Source organism: Marmota flaviventris, chromosome 8, assembly GCF_047511675.1.
Source record: "Marmota flaviventris isolate mMarFla1 chromosome 8, mMarFla1.hap1, whole genome shotgun sequence".
Classification (NCBI taxonomy): domain Eukaryota; kingdom Metazoa; phylum Chordata; class Mammalia; order Rodentia; family Sciuridae; genus Marmota; species Marmota flaviventris.
This window is the reverse complement of record NC_092505.1, coordinates 130,193,773-130,216,847: the sequence shown is the minus strand read 5'-3', so window position 1 is coordinate 130,216,847 and position 23,075 is coordinate 130,193,773. Positions and strand designations below refer to the sequence as shown.

The 23,075-nt window shown below is 38.2% G+C and overlaps 1 protein-coding gene across 1 annotated transcript in view; it reads right to left on the bottom strand.

Moving 5' to 3' along the window:
* Positions 1 to 19,746: 19,746 nt before the first annotated feature.
* Cpne4 (copine 4) overlaps positions 19,747 to 23,075 on the bottom strand; it is a 348,827-nt gene continuing 345,498 nt past the window's right edge. Inside the window, exon 15 of the mRNA XM_027933785.2 lies at positions 19,747 to 19,881. Coding sequence (XP_027789586.2) covers positions 19,747 to 19,881 — 135 coding nt within the window. The remainder of the gene's footprint in view (positions 19,882 to 23,075) is intronic.

Below are 23,075 nucleotides of genomic sequence, written 5' to 3'. Positions count from 1 at the left end.
CCTTGGACATTTCTCAATAATGCTTTAGACCTTGGAGGAAAAAGAGTGTATATCTCTTCACCCTACTCAAGCTGTCTTTTCAGTTACTTAAGAAAGGTCCTTCATTCAACAAACAAGTCTTGAACTGAGTTACATTAAGAAGCTGAAAATAAAAGACTTCCCTACTACTGATGATAGCTAGCATTTCTTGTGCATATAGTATGTTATAACATGTGCTCAGTGTTGTGGTAGTTCATCATTCAAATACCACGGAGAGAATACCTGAACTCATATAAAGTTTAATTAGTTTGCTATGGTAAGAAGGAAAATGCACCTGGGGATGCTTCTATGTGAGTGAGTTGGGAGGGGCTTTTATAAGATTTGGACATATGCTGAGTGATGATAGGATATGAACAGGGAAAGAGAGACTTGTTTTGGAATGAATGTCATCAAGAAGCAATGGTAGTTCAGCAATTAGGCATCTCAATTTTTGTTCTGGAGACAAGAAACCAAGAATGGAATTGGATATGATGATGAAAGTAGCAATCACTCAGAAGGAATTGGTAGTCATTTTGTAGCAATAGTGTGGTCTGTGGTATATAGTATGTTAGAAATATTGTGTTGATATTATTATTATTATCATTATTGCTGCTATCAGGGCTTATTTTCACTCTCGGTGTATTTTCCTAATCTTTATAATAACCCCATGTGGTAATACTATAATCATCTCAATTTTACAGTTGAGAAAATGGGCAAGGATACATTACATAACTTAGATAAGGTCATGCAGATAGTGGTAGAGCCAAGATTTAAATCTTATTAGTGTGATAGTAGAACTTGTGCTCTGGACATTTTATTTGTTTCTATATAACTAATATATTGCCACCTTTGCCTTGAAACTCCTAAGGGAAAAGAGGAAAGTTGGCAAGTTAATATATCACATATAGTGATCCATAAAGATTAATAAGGCAGCCATTTAGTATAACATTTGCCCCTAGTGCCAAATCTCTCCTAAGTCCAGAATGGTGACTTTGAAGAAATAAAATTCAAAGCAAACTACGATTTTTCTGCTGTCATGAAATGTGTGTCTACTGATTGCCACCTACGGATCAATTAGTATGCTGCTAATTGACAAGTACTAGGCCTAGTTGCTGAAGGACCCAGTCTAAGCTTCCCTAGGACACACAGGTACTGATCTGGAGCTTCCCGTCATTTCTAATGTTATACTTCAGAAATTGCCTTAGACCCTGGGGCTACCTTGTCTCTCTAGCACTTCAGTTTCTCAATGGAATTATGTTAGTCAAGTTTCTATTGCTGTGCCTCATTTATCTGATAAGAACAACTTACAGGAGAAAAATTCATTTCGGGCTCACAGTTTCAGAAGTTCAGTCTATGGTTGGCTGACTCCATTGCTCTGGTCTTCAGCTGAGGTGGAACAGCATATCAGAAGAGCATGAGAGAGGAAAGCTGCTCAGCTTACGGCAGCCAGGAAGCAGAGAGAGCAAGGCATCAGGGACATAATATAAAACCCAAGGGAATGCCCCTGTGACCTCCTTCCTCCAGCCACACCCCACTTGCCTATGGTTACCACCTGATAATTCATTTCAATTATTAATACATCAGTGGATTGATCCACTGATTAGGTTACAGCTCTCTCCATCAAATTGTTTCACTTCTGAACATTCCAGCATTGTCCAACATGAGTTTTATTTTCAGAGCACCTCACATCCAAACCATGACAAGAACAGTGATAACTTACACAGTCTCTTTTTACCACACAGCTCTGTAATTCTTACTCCACTAACTCAGATTGGAAGTTTATATAATAATGCCCCTCCTAATTAAATGAAACATTACGAATGCTTTCATTTCTGAGTTACTGAAGTGATGTCCAACCAAAGAGAATCACAATAGAAGGAGTACATTTCAAATCAAGGGATCATTAGAAATCTTTTTCTACATGTGCCTGCTACTTGGCTCTACTGTTAATTCTTACAACGTTAGTGATATGTCCTGTATGGTTGACTTATTGTAGAACAATAAAATTTTCATTATTGGGTCGTTTACATTTTAGTACTAATTTATGCCGTCCCCTATTTCATAACATCCCTTATACTTTAAATTTTAAAATCTTAAACAAGTTTGGACTTTTAATTAAATATTCCATGTCCTTCTTTCATTTTCCCACAGTTGTAGAAATTTAGCATATTTTTAAATTGGTAGAGATGTTAAGAAGTGAGTCAAGTATCCAATGGTGCAATGAATAAATGCACTTTCAGAAACTTTGAGATTCCATTGCTAGCTAGAATAGAAAGCCTGAGAGACCATATTATACCATCCACAAATACTCATTCAGTAAGAAAATGACTATTTCCTCCACCAAGACCAGGTCACAGTTTGTAACTTCAATATATGGCTTTTAAAAATACATTTTTTTTTAGTTTAAAACTTCTGGATCAGGATAAAGACTTTAGGGTTAAAGAGATTACCAGAAGGGAAATTCTGCTGTCTGGGGGGAAAAAAAGAGGAGTGTGGTCATGTAGTGATGTGGATTTAAAGTTCCTCAGCATTGCGTCCTCCTCTGTTGTATTCAGCATGATTCTGAAACTCAATGTATTTACGCTACAGAGCATATCTTTAAATTTCTTTGATGGCTAAACAAAAATGTTAGCAACAGACAATGGAGTATCACAGGCCAGGGGACCAAATGCTTTCAGTCAAGTACATCCTCTCCCTGGCCTTCCTCCTAATGCCAGTGTTGTTTTGACTGCGCAGAGTGGCTGTAGACCAGTGAGTATTATGGTTACCTGGAACCAGAGTTAGGGTGTCTCCTCTGAGTTTAGCAGATAAAGAGTCTGGAGAAAATCCTAGAGACTAGCTATTGTGAATTGTGCTACTATAATCATTTGGGGTTTTAAATCCACTTGAAGGAGGTCTAGGGATTCTCAGAAGAATGATAAATAGCTAGCACTTAACATTGATCTTGCTAAGTGACAGAGATTATTCTAAAAGCTTTACAAATATTAACTCATCTCATTTAATCCTCCTCCATAAGGTGGGTACTATTATTATCATCCTCGTTTTATAGATGTATAAACTGAGGCACAAAGAAGACAAGCAGCTCATCTAAGGTTACAAACCTTAAATTTGTTAGGTAAAATCAGAAGTTTAACCCAGACAGGCTGAATACAGAATCTAAGAACTTAACCACTTTGCTGTACCACCTTTTTGTTTAGAAAAGAGAGTTACATGGTATAATATTGGAACACACAGTTTGGCATCCAGATATTGCCCCAGACAAGCAAGAGTTTAGGATGGTGATGCTCAGTATAAATCTTCAAAGATCTGATCAGCCAAGATCAGAATCTTTCTTTTCTTTTCTTCTTTCTTTTGACAGTGGAATGCATTACATTTCTTGTTACACATATAGAGTGCAGTTTTTCATATCTCTGATTGTATACACAGTGTATATCCACACCAATTCGTGTCTTCATACCTGTACTTTGGATAATAATGATGATCACATTCCACCATCATTAATAATCCCATACTCCTCCCTTCCCCTCCCACCCCCCTGCCCTATCTAGAGTTCGTCTATTCTGCTGCTCCCTATCACACTATAAATCAGCCTCCTTATATCAAAGAAAACATTCAGCATTTGGTTTTCTGGGATTGGCTAACTTCACTTAGCATTCTCTTCTCTAACTCCATCCATTTGCCTGAAAATGCCATGATTTTATTCTCTTATTGCTGAGTAATATTCCGTTGTTTATATATGCCACATTTTTTTAATCCGTTCATGTATTGAAAGGCATCTAGGTTGATTCCACAGTTTAGCTATTGTGAATTGTGCTGCTATAAACAAAAAAGGTGAAAGATTTATATAATAAAATTACAGAACCCTAAAGAAGGAAATCAAAGAAGACCTTAGAACATGGAGAGATCTACCTTGCTCTTGGATAGGCAGAATTAATATTATCAAAATGACCATACTTCCAAAATTTGACCTGCTATTGTTGTCTTGGAAAATGGAAGAAGGGGTGCATAGGCCCAGGGACACAGTGGCCTCTAGATGCTGGAAAAAACAAGGAAATGAATTCTCTCTTAGGGATTCCAGAAAGGAACATGACCTGCTGACAACTTCATAGTAGCCCAGTAAAACCCATGTCAGAAAAGTCCATGTCAGACTTTTCACCTCTAGAATTGGAAGATAATAAGTTTATATTGTTTAAGCCACTTAGTTTTGGGTCATTTGTAATGGCAGCAAGAGAAAACTAATATAGACCACAAAGCCCAAAGTTCAAAATGTATCAGCCTTGATTTGATTTTGAGATATGACATCAAGATCAAAAACTAGCTCTTTTATATTCAAGTTTACTTTTTGAGTTCTGAGAAAAATTATTCTTGGTAACAAGGCTCATAGAATCCAAATGCATTGCCATTTGCATTATTTTAAAATATATATTTAAAAATATTTATTGACTATCAACTATGAAATAAATAGTTCTTGGTAGTAGGTACTTAACAAAATATTGGTGAATAATCAAATGAATTTGAATCACACCATACTCAATTAGGGGATGTTAAAATCATCATGATAACACCAGTTATTTATTTAGCATTTTTAGCACTTGGCTCAGAATAGACATAAATTTTTTTTCTGATGATGATTGATATTTTCACCATTTTACATATGTGATTACATTTAACCCAAAGAGTAAGTCATGTTCCCACTTAGCTAATAAAGTAGCCCAGCTGGAATTAAAAAATATTTATGTGTGGCTCTAAAATCCCCAATTATTCTGTGATTTTGCTTCTACTCAAAGGCATCAAGACAAAAACCCTTGGTGCTCAAGAAACTCACAGGGTAGCAGGGAAGACAGGAGGTAAGCAGAAAATGGCAAGCACCAGGGCAAAGGGGTATATACAAAGCTCCTGGACAGGATACTTATAGAGGAGGTAGCATAATTGTTCTTTGAGGGAAGAGGAAGATTGCTCAGGAGTATAACAGAAAAAGGGCATTATAAATAAAAGGAACACGTTTGCAGCAAGTATTGCAAAGGAATAAACACATTTGCAGCAAGTATTGCAAAGCAAGTATTGCAAAGGAATAAACCACCCCAAACTTTTTGGCGTGGAACAATCACTGTTTTATTTTTGTGTGTGGATTCTCTTTCCCAGGAATTTAGGAAGGACACAGTGTTTCTGCTGTCTGGTGCCTTACTTGGAATGACCTAAAGATGGTGGATGGTATCAGCTGGGGGCCAAAACCATCTGTAGGCTTATTGACTCCATGTCTGGTGATAGATGCTGGCTTTCAGCTGAGACTTCAACTGGGCTGGCAACTGGAACACCTGTATGTGGTCTCTGCACGTAGACGTTAGCTGCTTGAGTTCCCTCACAATGTGGCGGTTGGCTTCCAAGAGCAAGGATCCCGGGAGAATGTGTGTGGACTGTATTACTGTTCATGACCAAGCCTTGGAAGTCACATGATACCCCTTCACCACAATTAAACAGACCCAGTTTCGAGATGGAGGGACACAGACCCAACCTGATTGTGAAGGTGGCAAAGACACATTAGAAGCAGAGCACATGAGATGAAAGACACTGTTGCAGCCAAATTTAGAACCAGTAATATCATGTGTGTGTCCATGTGAAAGAATGGATTGACCAAATTGTTTACTAGCAGCACAGTGCTATCCTGTGAAAGAGCTTCAGATTATGCCTGGCCAAATCACGGGAAAGAAAATAAGATTTAGTCCTTATTTTGTTTTGTTCCCAAGTGCAGTTTCTGGATAAATATCTAGTATCTCTTCCATTCAGAGAAGCAAGGATGAGACCTGAAAAATTGTATGTATCTGAAGAATTGTTTGTGCCCAAAGGACATGAGCACTTGACTATGACCGGACAAGAACAACCCAGTCTGGGACAAAAGGAGAAAGTTATCATCAAACAGGATGAGCTGCTGACCGTAAGCTCCCTTCCAACTGTGCCTGTGCACCCCAGAGGCAAGGTCTGGTCAGGTGAGGTGGGTCTCGGAGAAGGAATGGCCAAACCGTAAAGGGGGAGAGAGGGCACTGCCAGGCTGCTCAGGGGTCAAGCAGTGACAATGGTTCCTCCATCTGTGGTATTTAGACTCCAAACAGGCCTAGCAGGATCGTCATGGCAACTTGCCCATCTGCGCTGCTGAGCTGAGACAGGATTCCCTTAGTAACTGAGGAGCCAGGGAGATGATGCTTAAAATAATCTTTTATGCCCAGGCAGAAATGGCTTTGCTGTTTTATTAACCGTGAAGCATCATGGGGCACAGCTTTCACTCTCACTTTATTTCAAAATGGGACAAAATGGCTTTTTAAAGCAGGAATTTCCGACCAGGGGCTAAATGCTGTCCTGAGTCCACAAAGCATACATCCCACGGAAGCCAAGAAGCATTACGCCTGAGTTTCTGAGAGTTGCTACTGGTCACTATTATATAAATTACTTTCAAATGGAACAGGCGATCTGTGGCTGAAATCACTGGGCTTCATCTAATCTCTTTTCTATTTCCTATTGAAGTCCCAGCAGTCTCGCAGTAGGGAAAATAGTTATGCCCGACAAGAGTTTAACACTTGGGCCATTTAGCCTGACAGTTCCTTGCATCTGGTGGTCCTCCCTGCTCACACCTTCTCTCTGATTTTCCTTCATTTGGAAGGCTTGCTTTCTGCATGAGGACTCCCTCGTAATACATAACCCTGGCTGTAAATTCCTCTCCTCTCTTAGCACTTATTGTATGTATATACATGTTCTTGCATGGCATCCCTGTCTTTTATCATAAGTACTGAGAAGACTTGAGTTTACAAACTATGTCTTCTCAAGAAGATTTTTAATCTTTTGTCAGCAGGGTTATATAATATATGTCCTAAGCTTTCCCAGAAGTCTTACATTTATAAGAGCTCCAGAAATATTTGGAAATCTTTATGGTGATGGTTGCACAACTTGAGAATACATTAAAAACTGTGCATGTTAAAAGAGTGACTTTTCTGATATGTGAATTACATATATCCTCAAAAAGTCAGAAATATCTAAAAATAATGCTATGAAATACTGAAAAAGTCACCAGAGTTACTATACCTTATCTCCACCTTTGCCGACTTCCTTCTGATATCATGATAACACCAGTTATTGATTTAGCATTTTGTAAATGCAATGTATGCAGAATAAGTGTTTTTAATTGCTTAAAATCAGTAGAATAAATATCAACATGAACACCACCACCAAGGAGCCAGTTCAGTCTATGGTTGGCTGACTCCATTGCTCTGGTCTTCAGCTGAGGTGGAACAGCATATCAGAAGAGCATGAGAGAGGAAAGCTGCTCAGCTTACGGCAGCCAGGAAGCAGAGAGAGCAAGGCATCAGGGACATAATATAAAACCCTTATCTCCACCTTTGCCGACTTCCTTCTGATATCATGATAACACCAGTTATTGATTTAGCATTTTGTAAATGCAATGTATGCAGAATAAGTGTTTTTAATTGCTTAAAATCAGTAGAATAAATATCAACATGAACACCACCACCAAGGAGCCAGGGTTCTTTTTCTAGCTCATTGCCCTTGTTTCCTTCAGTTTATTTCTTGCTCCTTGGAATTCACAATTCCTAGTCTAGGATCATCACAGAGAATGACAGGTATGAGTGCATCCTTTGCCTCAGGAGGAAACAGGTCCTCTGAGTGAGCCCATCTTGATGGGAAGAGTAATTGGTTTTAGAGAATATGTACTTGCCATCAAAGAAATTGGTTATACTTCAACACTAGTAATAATAATAATGGAACTACTCACACAATTTTACAGCCACTTACATAGTGTCTAGTCTTATATTAAGTGCATTGCAAATTTTATTTCATTTAACTTTCATAACAATCTATGAGGGAACTACTGAAGATGGCAATGCTAGGTTAAGTTGTCCAAGGCCACACGTCTAGTAAACAATCTTTAGAAAGCTAAATACACAGTACATCCTAATTTAGAATCCAGGTCCCTTAGTTCCTGATCACACTTTTTTTCTACTTTGCATGATGTTCAGCCTTTGATTTTTCTATTTCAGAAGGCTAGAAGCAGAAGTTATCTATAAAATAGCTGTTTGCTTAAGTTATGACCAGCAGGAAAGGGGAAAAATCATCTTTAAAATGAAATATCAGCTACATTGGAAATGTCTAAATGCAAAAACCCATTATGTGTCAGTAAGTCCTTCTGCAGAACGATGTTTGGGATTTGGTCATACAAGAAACTAAAATATATCAGACATTGATTCTTTGTGAAATTGATGTTGCCACCTAAACTGGAGTTTCTCCTGTGATCTCAGGGAACAGTCCCAACTCTGGGCACTTGGGAGTTCTCAAGAAGTAGAAAAGTACTGATCATAATGGATATTTCATGGATTCTAAAGCAGAGTAGCCTTTCTTAAGGAGGAAAAAGAAGCCAGTCTGTGGAACAAGAAGACATTCTCCTTTAAAATTTCCTTAGGTCCATCCCTCAAATTTGCAACAAATTCAGGAAAAAAAACCCTTAATCATGATGTCCTTTCTGCTTCTGAGAATGAGAGTTTTGATTTGAATGTCTCCATTGTTTCATGCATATGTGTGAATTATCGAATTTCAGAATCTGAAATAAAAAAAAGAATGTAATGTGCTATCATATAATGGATACCAAGAGACAGCAAGGAGTGGTTAATGGTGAATCTTGGGGAGGAACACAGTGGGTTTCCCAAATGTGGAAGAGAAAAGGCCATTATAATGACCTGTCCTTTTGACCTCTCTCTCTGCAGTAGCAATGTGAATAAATGTGTCCAGGTTAGAACAAATGGTCTGCATCTCCTCTATTTCATTTCCAGCTCATATGAGGAAGTGAAATAGGAAGTTAGTGAATGGGCAATGTACTTGTTTTATATACCCATGCACATTCTGTGCTCCAAATCCTACATCTTATCTGCTGTCTGTATGTTATCTGCTATCTATGTGCTAAACTCTATGGGGAAATCAAAGACAAGCCTGCTCTCCAAGGTCCTAGGGCAGAACACTTATAATAATAAAATATTAATAGATAAGCAGTATCATTATATTAATTTATGGATCTCTCATTCCAACAAAGATTCAGGGGACAGGAATAAATCCAAGAGAATGGGGATTCTCTGTGGCTGTTGGAGGTAGGAGAGGAATGTCTATAAGAAGGGGAACTGCCATTTTTCCGGAGGAGGTAGAGGAGAAATGGTATCTCTTCCTCTACACAAGTCTTCCATATTTCCTCTCTGCCCAGGGCCAAGCTATATCAGTAAGAAATCTTTGGTTGCAAGCAACAAAAGTCCAACTTAAATTGGATTAAGCAAAAAGAAAATTTATGGGCCTATGTAGCTGAAAATTTCAGTAGGCAAGGCTGGATTCAGAGCCTGATGGAGACCATCAGGATATTATCTTACTCTCTTTTTTATTCTCTAGGTCTGCTTTCTTCTCTTGCAGGGTTAGACCCATAAGGCAGCAGGATGACACCTTGCACCTACAGATTCATGTCCTCACAGTGTAGGAGTAGTCTTCTGAGATAACTGAAGGAGTTACCTTCTAAAAACCCCAGCAAAAGTCCTGGGTTTGGACTCTCTGGCCAGGCTCAGGTCTCAGCCCTACCACTGGGCCAGTCACTCAGCTGCAAGTCATTAAATACTACAGGATTTTTGCATTTTTCTCAGTCTTGTGTATTTTTGGGGCCAAGCTTTTGCCTTATATGGTACTCCACTTGCCTTAAATAATAACATAAATCCCTTTCCCTTACTATATGCCACTCCTTGATCAAAACACATTAAAGCTGTTATCTCAAGTTCTCATGAGTATTCTAAAGAAGTAGATAGAATTGTCTCCATATTACAGATGAAAAGTCTGAGGGTCAAAGAAGCTAATTCAACTTACATTTTCTGGGAAACACGTTTCTGCCTGACACAAAAACTCTTGGTCATAACCATAATAATTCTGCCTTCTTATGGGACTCAGGCCAGCTTTTTGGCTCATTCATGTTAGAATAAATGCACTTCCTAGAACAGTCTGAGAGCTGCAGAATGGCAGCTCAGCTGAGCTCATTTTGAATCAAAGGTTTTAAACACAGAGACAGAATGTGATGGTAATTTCTGGACTGCGGCTGTATTTAATGTTATTTCTAGTCACTTTCAATTCATTTGCTTCATATTAAATTCTAAATGAGTTAGTTTAGATGATGAAATTATTTTCTCAGCCTAATTCAGTTCCCGTGGGCATACATATTTTTAATATTCCTCACTCCAGTCCACCTGGATTTGACATTTGGTGCTCTGATTGCTTTCCATGATGTGAGGATTACAATCCCAATGGATCCTACTGTTGCCAAGGATTTACTTTTGTGTTGTTAATGAATGCAGGAAGTCCTTTTTAGCATTTTTATGTTACTTGGAAAAAAATCATTCAATATGCAAGAAGGAAGAAAAGATCTTCCTTTTGAAACGTACCAAACCTTTATTAACCAATAAAACAAATATTTTCTTAGAAATCTTACTTCAAGTTCAGGATGGGAGCGATAATGGAGAAAATAGTGTCTACTCATCTTCGAGTGAGCCAAATTCAGTTTTGCTGTTAATTTTGCAAAAGTAAAAACCAACAAATATGTGCATATATAAATAAGAGGACACTTATCTTAGAAGAAACCCACATTTTTAAATTCTTTTTTTTCCTTCATAAATTCCTGGGTAAGATTCAAGAAATTATTCCAGAGCTGGAAGCTGCTGCATTTATGTTCCTGGTGAAGAGCATTTTTGTTCCATTAACAAGGCTACAGTTTTAGGACCCTACTGTGTTCTCAAAAGTGAACCAGATAAGAATCAAATGGCATCTTGATGTATCTCTGTGAATTCACACTGGGCTTTTAAAATTAAAAACCTCTCTAAGTTTATTAAAAAAATATGCATACGAAACCTCAGTGTTCTTGGATGAGTTTCAGGATTATATTATCCCTTCTTAAAAGCTTAAAAAAAGGCAAGGGTCTCATGCAGTTACAATATATCTATATCTCTCTATATGTACATGGTGATGATCTGTATAACTGCAAATGGCAGAAGAACTTTTAAACTAACAGTATGAAGAAAATTTAGGTGTATTTTGACATTGAAGGAGAATGAATTTGGGATAAGTGTGAGTTTTTAGCAATATGGAATTTTTGTAAATTTTTTTAAGAGAGAGAATTTTTTAATATTTATTTTTCAATTTTCGGTGGACAGAACATCTTTATTTTTATGAGGTGCTGAGGATTGAACCCAGTGCCCAGCGCATACCAGCCAAGTGCATTACCGCTTGAGCCACATCCCCAGCCCTTTGTAAATTTTTTAATAATGCATTTTATAACCCATGACTTAAAGGAAATGCAGTATCCAGTTTTAAGTCTCTTTCTTTTGTGTCATAGTTTCCTTTGTTCACACCAAGAGTTCAGTAAAATTTTTCTAAACACTACTGTCTGATCTTGGTAGTTTTTTTTGGAATTAAGCAAGGAAACTGTCTATGGTGGGGACAGGTATAGTGGGTGGTAAATTACAGTTCAAAGAAAAATGGAACCTCCCAGAAATCTGTTAATGAGATAAAAGGGCAGGAGGTGACTAGCAGAAGAACCTAGAGCCACATTAAAAGCAAAAGCTGAGAGCAGGTTTAGAAGGGAACCAGATGAGTGATTGGTTTATCTGCTAATCTAATGAACTGGGGTATGAGAACCTTTTATTGTGTGTATTTTCAATTGAGGTGATAGTTACACAACCTAAAGTATAATTAACCATTTAAAACTAGAAATTCAGGGGCATTTAGTCCATTCACAATGTTGTAAACCACCTTCTCCATCTAGTTCCAAAACATTTCCATTACTCTGTGGGGTTTTTTAATGGAGGGCTATAGAAATTTGGGGGATGAATTATGTAATTACATCACCTAAACCTTAGAATCTGGTGACATTCTCTTAAATTATAAATTTCTTGTGCTTAAAAGTGATTGCCTGGAAATCTTCGTGCTAAACCGAGAATTTTGGTGTAAAACAAATCAGTGCACCAGCCTTTGATTGAAGCTTAGCAGCTTAGTTTCTTAGAAGACTGAAGTGAAGTTTTATGTCACAAATGGCTTCCCTTCCATAGCTTCTCTTACTGATTTTTCCCTTCATGCTCTGATCATGTATTAAGCACCAATGATAAGACCAGAGCAGAAAGATAAAACAAGGCTCTGTTCTTTGGGAGAAACTTACGTTCTTGCTGGGGAGAGGTTCTGACAGATAAAAGAGGAACCCATGGGAGGAATACTTGGCCAAGTCTGGGGCAGAGGAGATTCAGGAGGGTTTCTGAGATGAGTTGACACCTCAACTGAGTCTTCAAAGCTAAGTAGTAGTTAACTGGGTGAAACGGTGTTTTGGTCAGCTTTTTGTCACTGTGACTGGAAGACCTGACAAGAACAGCACAGAGGGGGAAAAGTTTATTTTGGCTCATGGTTTCAGAGGTTCAGTCCATGGTCATCTGACTCCATACCTCTAGGCCTGAGACGTGGCAGAACTCAGATGTGGCAGAAGGGTGTGGAGGATGAAAGCAGCTCAGGATATGGCAGCAAGGAAACAGAGGGGACTCTACTCACCAGGTCATTATCCACCCCAAAGGCTTCCCAGTCACCTACTGACTCCAACCATACCTTATCTGTGTACAGTTATTACTTAGTCCACACCTCTCATAATCCTATCATTTTACCTCTGAAAATCCCTGCATTCTCTCTCACATGAATTTTTAAGGGACACCTGATATCTAAACCATAAAAAGGGGCGTGGTTCAGCAAATGTCATGCTAAGAGACCGCCGCACAGTAGTGTTGGGCAGAGTAAGCTCTAGGTGGGCAGAAAAAAGTGGGCAAAGATCCGATGATAAAAAGCAGATGCATGTTGTGTTTAAGGTCAAGAGTTGAGAACTCATTCTGAAGTTGGTGGGGAGCCACTGAAGGATTTTAAGCAGGGAAGGGAGATGCTCAGATTTACTTCATAATAACCACTCTGGGAGCAGAATGGAGAGCAGATTGGGTAAAGGCAATATAGATTGAAGAAGCAGTTAGGAAGATCTTTTATATCCCAGTCAAGAGGTGATAAGGGTTAAACTAAGTTAGGACAGTGACTAAAAAGAGAAGTGTAAAACATGATGACCATTATAATTAGTAAATTTCTCAATATATGGGATATTTGCTATATGCTGAGTGTCATAGATGTTGAACTGTGTAACTAGATTCCCCTCAGGTTTGAAGAGTTGATTCCTCCAGGTACTGAGACATAGAATGAGCTCTTTTGAAATTTTCTCAGTTCAAGAGAGATGCCTTACCCTAAACAAATCCTCTTCTTGAGGCATCTGCTGGCTGGTCCGTGAGGGGGCTGAAGTCTTGGCCCCTTTTTGCCAACTAAGGATAACCTTGAAGGGCCACCCATCTTTTAAGCTCCTTATGGCAACATGATCCCATTTCATTGAGATCATAACTCTGAAAATTCTCCCTTCATAATCTTCCTGCACTCTGATCTTGGTCTCAGAGTTTGGTTTTCAGGGAACCCATTGTGCTAGATGCTTATACACGTTATCTCAATCCCTCACAGCAACCTAGCAAAGTAAGAATTGTGTTCCTCGTTCAACAGATGGAAAAATTGAGGTTCAGAGATATCATCCCACTCTTAAGTAGCATGCCTTGGATTTGCCTCCAATTTGCTCTTTCTTGGTATTTCTATGGTACCATGCTTAGCAAGTGTTGGGTAGGCTGGAGAACGGAAGTAATCAAACTTATTTGGAATAAGCTTTCCCAGACAGAGGTTTGAAATCAGCAGGTACTTTTAAATACCACTCCTTGACCTACATTCTCCTTCTATTTCCACTGGAAACCCATTGACAGTTCTTGAACACCCCATGTTTACTTTTGGAATCATCTGGCAATATCCTTCATCTCTTTGGGAGTGGAAAAAATGGTTCCACAAATACATCTAAGCCCAGTTCCTGGAACCCAGTTCTGTCTCATGACACAAGGGACCTTGAAGATGTAATTATGGTCACAGATCTCAGGAGAGTGAGTCTTGGTTTATCTGAGTGTCCAATATAATCATAAGAACCCTTAAAAAGCATAGGACTTTCTTTGGCTGGAAACAGAGAGATGCAGCAGCAGAAGTCGGAGAGATCCAATGTTTGAGAAGGACTTTACCCACCAAAGCTGGAGGGGACCACATGAGAAGGAATATGGGAAGCTTTTCAAAATAATCATGCTCCCCTCAGCTGATAGACAGCAAGGACAGAGACCTCAGTTACACAATAGCAACTGAAGGCCTAAAGAAGCTCAGAAGCAGATCTTTTTATGGTATCAAGAGAGAAGTGCAACCCTACTGACCCATTTTTCAGCCTATGAGACCTCACACAGAGGACTCAGAACTGAGTCTTTTGGATTTCCAATGCACAGAAATGGTGAGATACTAAATGTGTGTTGTTTTAAGCCACTAAGTTTGTGGTAATGTGCTATGCAGAAATAACTCTTCATCAAGTAGTCTACAGCAAGCAGTTTTCAAAGTGTTCCCTCAAGGTTCCTGACCAAAGAAATTTGTGAGGTAATAGCACTGAAATGTTATTCACCTTTTCCAGTATGTTGACATTTGCACCGATAGCACAAAAGTAATGGTAGGTAAAACTTCTGAAACCTGGGGCTGGGGTTGTGGCTCAGTGGTAGAGCGCTTGCCTAGCATGTGTGAGGCACTGGGTTTGATCCCTGGCACCATATACAAATAAAGAAAATAAAGGTATTGTGTCCATGTACAACTACAAAAAAATATTAAAAAAAAAAAACTTTTGAAACCTTAGCTCATATCAGAAAGTGGCACCACACTCTAGTAGGGACCATTGTATTTTTCACAGTCACACATGCAGTTTCACTTAATAATATTTTTGATGGAGCAGAAAAATTATTAATTTCATTAAATCTTGATCTGTGAGTCAATGTGCTTTTTATATTCTAGGTGACAAATTACAAGACACCAGTAAAGTGCTTTTGCTGCATCAATGTGGAATCTAAAATAGTCCAAGGAAAAGGAGAAGACACACATGTGTGTCATTGTGTTTCAAAATGAACTACTGGCTTTCCCCCCACAGAACACCATTACACCATTCTTACTCAAAAATATAAAAAAATAAAATAATAAAAAAAGAAAAGGAAGATGGAAAGAGACCCTCACCTTTATATACAGAATACATGTATGATGTTGTGATGAGAAAAAGAAAAAAAAAAGTGTGTCACATTAGATTGGATAGAGAGAAATGATGGGAAGGGAGGGGAGGAGTAGGGGGGATAGGAAGGGCAGCAGAATAGAATAGACATTATGATTGATGTATGTATATAGGTGACTCTATGACCAGTGTGATTCTGCAATCTGTACAATCAGAAAAATGATTCAAATGTATGAATTGCCAAGATCATTGTAATGTCATGTGTAGCTAATAAAAAATAAAATTAAAAAAATATATATAAAAAAAGAAAAGAAAGAAAAAAAAGCGACAACTAAAAACTGATGGATAGAGTCTGAATAGGCTTGAGTATTTGGGAGATATTTTCTTGAAAATGAATGAAGGAAGCCTAGTACTTCAAAAAAAAAAAAAAAAAAAAAAACAAACAAAAAAAAACCTGATAGTATTTGTTGCTGCCAAAAATAACATTATTTGAGTTTTCTAGCAAAGATTACAATTTTGGAAAACCCAAATCTGCCTCCCAAATTGAACAGATTCTCAATGCTTGAAAACTCTCTTATGAGATTAACAGTGGTATTATGGTATTATAGAGATATGGTATTAAAACATGTGACTTTTTTTGATGTTCTAAATAGACTGTATAAGTATTTAGAATATCTAACACATCTGAGTGGTTCAAAATTTTCCAAATGACTGTTTTAAAAAAAATTCTATGCGGGTTAATGAAGCCTTGAGAATGCCAGGGAAGTTTCATTGATGATTTCATATTCCACATTTAAAAAAACTACTGTTTGTTAAATTTAGATGCAGTTGAAAGGAGAATAAGTACAATTATATGAAAACGTTAAAAATGGCTTTCTCTTTTCCAAATATATATCTATGCGAGATTAGATTTTCAACATTGCATTTCAACCAAAACTTCATTCACCTGTTGACCAACTCCTACCCACCCCCACCCCTCCCCAGCCTCTAGGCACCACTTTTCTACTCTCTACTTCTATGAGATCAACTATTTTAGATTCCACATAGGAGTGAGATCATGCAGTACTTGCCTTTCCGTGCCTGGCTTATTTCAGTTAACATAATGTCCTCCAGGTTCATCTAGGTTGTCTTAAATGACTTTCATTTTTTTGTTGCTAAATAGTATTCCATTATAGAAATTATAAATGTTAACAGTGATATGTGAATTACCCTGATTTGATCATTTTGCACTATACACATGTATGGAAATATCCCTCTGTACTCCATAAACATGTATAATTATTGTGTGTCAATTGAAAATGAAATAAAACTTAAAAAATAATTTCACAACAGGCTGAATGTGAAGAAGATATGAGAACCCAGCTGTCTTATATCATTCAAGACACCATAGATTTGTAAAGATTATAAGACAATGCTATTCTCACTCTTCTTTTGAAAATGTACTTTTTTATTAAAATATTTTATTTTTCTCTTGAAAAATATTTTTATTAAGATATCTTATTTGTGTTAACATATAACAAGTCTACTATTGTTATTGACATGAATTAATAAATATATTACATTTTCAGTTTCAATTTCTAATACACCAAGTATCAATAGATATGAACCACAGAAAATAAAATCTTCTTAGGGTCCTCAAGATTTCTAAAGAGTGTATATTATCCACTGAGGCCCAATGGAGAGTGGGCCATATGTGGACATAAGTCAGGGGTTCCAAATTCGCATTCCAGAGCCAACATAATCCAGAGCTATTTTTTTTTTTCCACACGACTCATAGTTTGGCCCTTGTAGGGTTTTTTTTTTTTTTTTTTTTTTTAAATAATTGAACTTGATTGTATTTTTATACTTACAAATTAGTAAGTTTTATGTGAAACAACAGATTTATCAGTTATTTTGAAACACTGGATGGACTAACTGTATTGGGTCCACACCCTGACATGGCCCTTGGAGCTATATAGCAGCTGCCCTCTTCTGAACTGCCCTTTCCCGCTTCTCTCCATCCCTTCCACTCTACTCTTTAGGTTCCTGCGTCATCCACATGACTTGCTCAGCTCCTGGAAGCCCCTATGTTGGTAATGTCTGATCTATATACTATTCTTAGTGGTAAGAAGGTGGGAAGAGCTGGCTGTATTCTGAGGATCTTCTACTGTTCCCAGGGGGATATTATACAACACAAGATGCCAAAGACCCACCATAGAAATCTGAGATCATCAGAGGAGGCCAATATTCCTGAATTTGGGGCAGGAACCAAAGGACTAACACCTTGATCTTGGAGTTTCCTGACTCTCAAACTGTGAGAAAAGAAATTTCTGCTACTTAACCCATCCAGTTTGTGGTATTTTGTTACAGAAATCTGAGCTAAGACACTCTTCAATAATTATTAGATATTATTATTTTTATGATTCTTTTGAGCTAAACTTGAGTCTGGCTTTGAAAAGGGTGGTAAACTGCCTTAAGGATTTTCCAAACAAACTGGATTCTGTCCTTACCACCTCATCTCACAGATCCTGGGGATTTTGACATAAATGTGGAGATCTCAAGAGATGTTTGAGAATGACACGGTGTATATGGAAAGTCACACTTAACCTATTAAATCTATAATGGATTATAGAGATTGATCGCAGGGTACATTAACATCATCCCTGCATTTGTTAAACATCTATTGAGTGCTTACAATACAGCAGGTGCATAAACATGGAAGTTCATATCCTGGTTTGCGGTTACAAACAACCGTCAGATATGTCTGTAATATATGACATGAAAATTTTAATTCCTTGTTTGTTATAAGCAAAGATCCACATGCTTCCACAGGACTATGAAAGAGCTATTCCTAACCCTAAGGCAAACTCACCTACAATGAAACAAATCACTGTTGGGAAATTGCCTTGAGAAGAGAAACAAGACCACAACTCTTAGAAAATTTTCTGTAAGTACCCAATTTATTCATAAAACAATCCAGTTTAAATATTTATGATTTTTTTCAGTCATACGTTTTTTTTCCATCATTCCCAAAATGTTGTGCATTTGGTTGACATGTATTTGCAAGATTAGGATCTTATAATTATAACTCTGGAAATCGTACAAGGCTTATTATTATTTTCTTATTCATCCTGCTCTCCCTCAAACACAGAACAAACAGATTTATTTTATCTTGTGATTTAATTCATCTCTTTGATGAAAAAAAAATCCTCTTTGTGCCTTTTATGCTTTCTGAGAGAAGATGAGATGAGCGAAACATTCATTGTTTTGTTTCAAGATGAACCAGCATACTCCAATAGAACACCTCCATCCTAAAAAACAACCCCAGGTATTTCTGTGTGTAGAGATTGCTCTCAGGAGTGATAAAAAAGAGGCAAAAAGAAGCCCCACATTAAGCACAAAGATCAATATCTGGGGGATATTAAATATCATATGGCCATTTGCTACAGACAATATTCCATCCATGTGGCTGCGATGAAGACTCTGAGGTCACTCATTCCCAGGGACTGATGTAAAATTGGTACCATTCATGCAGTGTTGTGTGTTGTTTCTTTGAAGAGAGCAGGGACAAGCCTCGAGGAGCACTCCTTAGTCTTGTTTAAGGAAGAGGTATGACTATAAAGCAGTGAGACTGATTTGAGATGTTCAGCTTCTGGAATCAGTCTCATTACTTTCTACTCTCACCTCTGAGACAGGTAGGACCCTATGCTATTGGCAGAGAAGGGGTGCCATTCTCAAGCAGATTGGAGGGAGTTGCCCTGTTTGGGATGGTCTCTATTATGACACCCTAACGTCTAGAACCTCACCCATCTTAGGCATTGGCATCACTTGGGACCTTGTTAGAGATGCAGAATCTTGGGCTCCACACAGACTTACTGCATTAAAATCTGAATTTTAACAAGACTCTCTGGAGATTTGTGTACATGGTGAAGTGTGAGAGGGGCTGGGCTCAATGCCCAGACCCAGTTCAACAAGACTACCTCTAGGTGGATAAATTTCATTAGTTAGAGAGACCATTCTCAGCAGGGAGAAATTATAGATAACGACTGCAAAAAATAGTGTGAGGGATTTTTATTATTATAATTATTATTATTTTAAACATGCAAAATACAGTCCATGCATCTGCCATTTTGAAAAGTCTCTCATCTTGTGACAGATAAAACCAAAGTTATGTTTTGGCTATCAACGTTCAATAAATGTTTCAAAATGCTTTACAGTGTAAAGATAATAAGAAATTTAGCAAAATTTGAACAAACCTGTATAAAAAACGGATACATATACCATTTTATTTCAAGGCGACATGCTGTAAAGAGTAAGTTATTATGATTTGTATTTTTTTTTTTTTTTGTAAAAAGTCTTTAACAATACAAGGGCTTAACAGATTCAGGTTTTGGGGCTACACATGCAAAAAAAAATTTGTCAGTTAGTTGAAAATCACCAAAACGTGCTATTTTAAAATGTGTATTATTATTTTTTAAATACAGGTAGAGTAAGAAGTATTAAATATTAGCAGGAGTAATATTTCAGAACGCTGTAAAAGTGTGTGGAGTTCATGGAGCTAGTGTCCTGGAAGACTCGTATACTTCTGATGAACATTTTGGTTTAATTCCTTTGCCATTGTAATAGTCCACAACTTGGTTCGGGACTTCAGCCAACACACTCTTTGCAAGGGCAGCTGGAGACGCCTGCAGAGAAGAAGAAATTACCATGATTTTGGCTCTTGGTCATTCAGACTCAAAGTGTTGAGTCCTTCCTTGTGTCTCATTCATTCATTCATTCATTCATTCATTCATATCTGTTGGGAATCTATTCCACTCAAGAGTTGTCAGATTGTTAGCAAATAGATCTTTAATTTCATCTTTCTATTTTTTTACACTTTTCTCTCAAAATATAAAACTATTTACATTTGATGACAGGTGAAGGTTGGAAGGCAGAATGAATTGTTCTGCAGTTTTGATTCTGGTTTGCATTCAATTCTAGATACTTATTTTCATGCACTGTGCTAGGGTTTATGGGTCTATGGTTCTTGCCATCAGTAAAGCTGTAATCATGTGAAGGGAGCCTCACATCATCAAAAGGAACCCTTCTGTAAGGTAGAGTGGGACACAGGATACAGACCAGCAGCATCACATTACATGACAGCTGATCAGCCATGTAGACTCTCAGACACAACCTGGAGCTCCTGAGTCATAATCTGCATTTTAACATGATGCTCTGGGGATTCTCATGTATATTGAGATTTGAGAAGCACTGCTAGAGGAAGTCAGACACTGTGAACAGAGCACAGGGAACAAAGAGACTAAGTTATCTTGGAGGAAATAGCAGCAGGCTTCCAAAAGGTGGTGGTATTTAAGTTGGGCATATTTTTAAAATGTAAGGAAAAGGTAAGGGGGTGGCGTTAAATCGTTCTAGGGACAATGACTCATCTGATGGGGAAGAAAGGTGTGTGCATGTGTGAACTGGGGATTCAGGATTTGTGGGCGTTTGGCTAAAAAATGAGCTTGGGGTCAGGGTCTTGAATACCATTCTTAATTCACTTATCATAATTCTATTGGCATTGTGAGTCTGCTGTAGGATTTGGAGGCTGGGGCACAGGACCATGTGATCTACAGTGATGAATCTATAACTGAAAAGTACTGAAGTTAATATCAGGCATGAACTCTGGAGTTAAGTAGAGCTGGATTCTATTCCTAGTGCTGGTGTTTAGTACTATCTGCACAAATCCTGGGCAAGCAACTTTAATTGCCTCCTATTAGTGAAGAGGTTGAAAGTTTGGGCAGAGTGACTAGTTAACAAGTGTTTGAAATGCCAGAGGAACGAGGACTGGCCTAAGTGCCCGGGTGACAGCATTGCTATTTCTTTCTTTCCTGTGTGGTTTGCCCCTCAGTCATTCAATTTGCTAAGCCTCGGTGCTCTCCAAGGTAAAACAGGAAGGAAAGAAATTCAGTTCATCTAACAGAGTCTCAAGAAAAGACACATATGTTTGGAAAAAAAAAAATCTGAAAACACTGAGGAGTTTTTTGAAAGCAATCTCTTGCATTTTGAAGATGTAACAGCCTGTGGAAAATTCAACCTCACTTTACAAACAACTGCTCAGGATTATGTGTTAGACCATGGTCCATGTGCACACTGGGGAAGATACAAAAGTCATTATTGACCTCTCCTTGACCATCTGTATGGTGAAGACTAATAGGCCATATATTTGATTTTGCAGCCTCTGTTGCTTTTAGGGATGGTCATGTGACCCAGTTTCACCCTTTGAGATATAAGTGGGAGTTTCCTAAAGGATGTGTCTTGGAACTCTCTTCCTCTTGGTTAAAGGGGACAGACATGGTTGCCTCTAGTTCCCTTTTCCATTTCTTTCTCCCTTGAATTAGACTGCGATTCAATCTTTATTATTGAGGGATCATGAAAGGAAATCATGACATGCTGACCCTCATACTACTGAGTCACTGAAAAAAGAAATTGCCCATAGTTACCAGCCCCTAACTTCTAGTTACACAAGAAAAATTATGTTTGCTCCACCTTGGCACTGTTGGCACTTTGGACTGCATAATTCTGTGTGGGGGACTGTCCTGTATATTGCAGGGTATTGCCAGCATCCGTGGCTTCTAGCCACTAGATGCAGATAGCACTCCATATCGGTCACTGTTGAAAATGTCCCTTGATACTGCCAAATGTCTTGTGGGTAGTAATGTCATCCCTGGCTCCACACATTTAATCCACTATAAAAACAGATTCACTATTACTCACAGCCAAAATATTCCTACAAAGAGCTGTCAAATAGAACCTTCATCAATGATGGAAATATTCTATCTGTGCTGTCTGGTATGGGAGTCGCCACAGGCAACTCTTGAGGCTTTGAAATGTGGCTCGAGTGACTGAGGAACTGAGTTTTAAGTTTTATTTAGTTTTAATACATTTAAATAGCCACATGTGGCCAGTGGCTACTCTATTATAAAGCATAGTTCCTAAGTGAGTTTTCTTGAATATCAGAGCTAGTTGCAAGCACATGAGGTTGTGGGGACATTAGTTGGTTAGGGAAAAGTCAAACATGTAAAATCAGCTGGTAAAAACAGTAATAAAATGTGTGTACACTAACCACATCCTTAAACCAGGCACTGTGCTAAACTTTGTATAGACTCCCATCTTTAATCTTCCAGTGTGTGTAGCATTTGCCTCATTTTAGAGATGAGTTTGTAGCACAGGGAAATTCAATAACTTTCCCAGAGCCACACAGCTTGGAAACCATGCCTTATTCGTTTTAAAGCTCTGACTTATCATGCAGAGCAGAAAAAAACAGGCAACTCAAGGCTTACTGGTTTATATGAACTGATACCAGCTCCTCACCTTCTCTTTTATTGAATTCTGAGCAGATTAGTTTGGATAATGAAATGGTTTTCAAAATCTAACTCAAAATCCATGAAGATAAGGCAGGTGAATATGCTCCTGGTTCTCTGCCTTAGTTATCCTCAGAGCCACTGGAGATACTACATAGCACAGAGACTATGAGCAGCACCCCACTTCCTTTCCCTGCTTAGGATACTTTTCTTGTTGCCAGTTCATCTCCAACTCCTGGCTCACCAATGCTCTATCCTTTCCCCAAATACCAGCTTGGAGCACTGAGGCTTTCCTCATAGGTACCCCTCTCTGCTCTGAGGTCCCAGAGAAACATTTTAGCACTTCTCAACCATCCACAGGTTGCATCATATGTCTGTTCCCATGATATAATTTTCCAGAAAATCCCTTGAGGCTAGGATCCATGGTTCTACCATCTTGCTATGGTTGCAGTGTCTAGTGTGTGCCATGCACAGCTGGCCCTCCATGAGTGTTTGGGGAAGAGGATGGAGGCCTGAGGTAGAGAGTAGATCTTTTGATG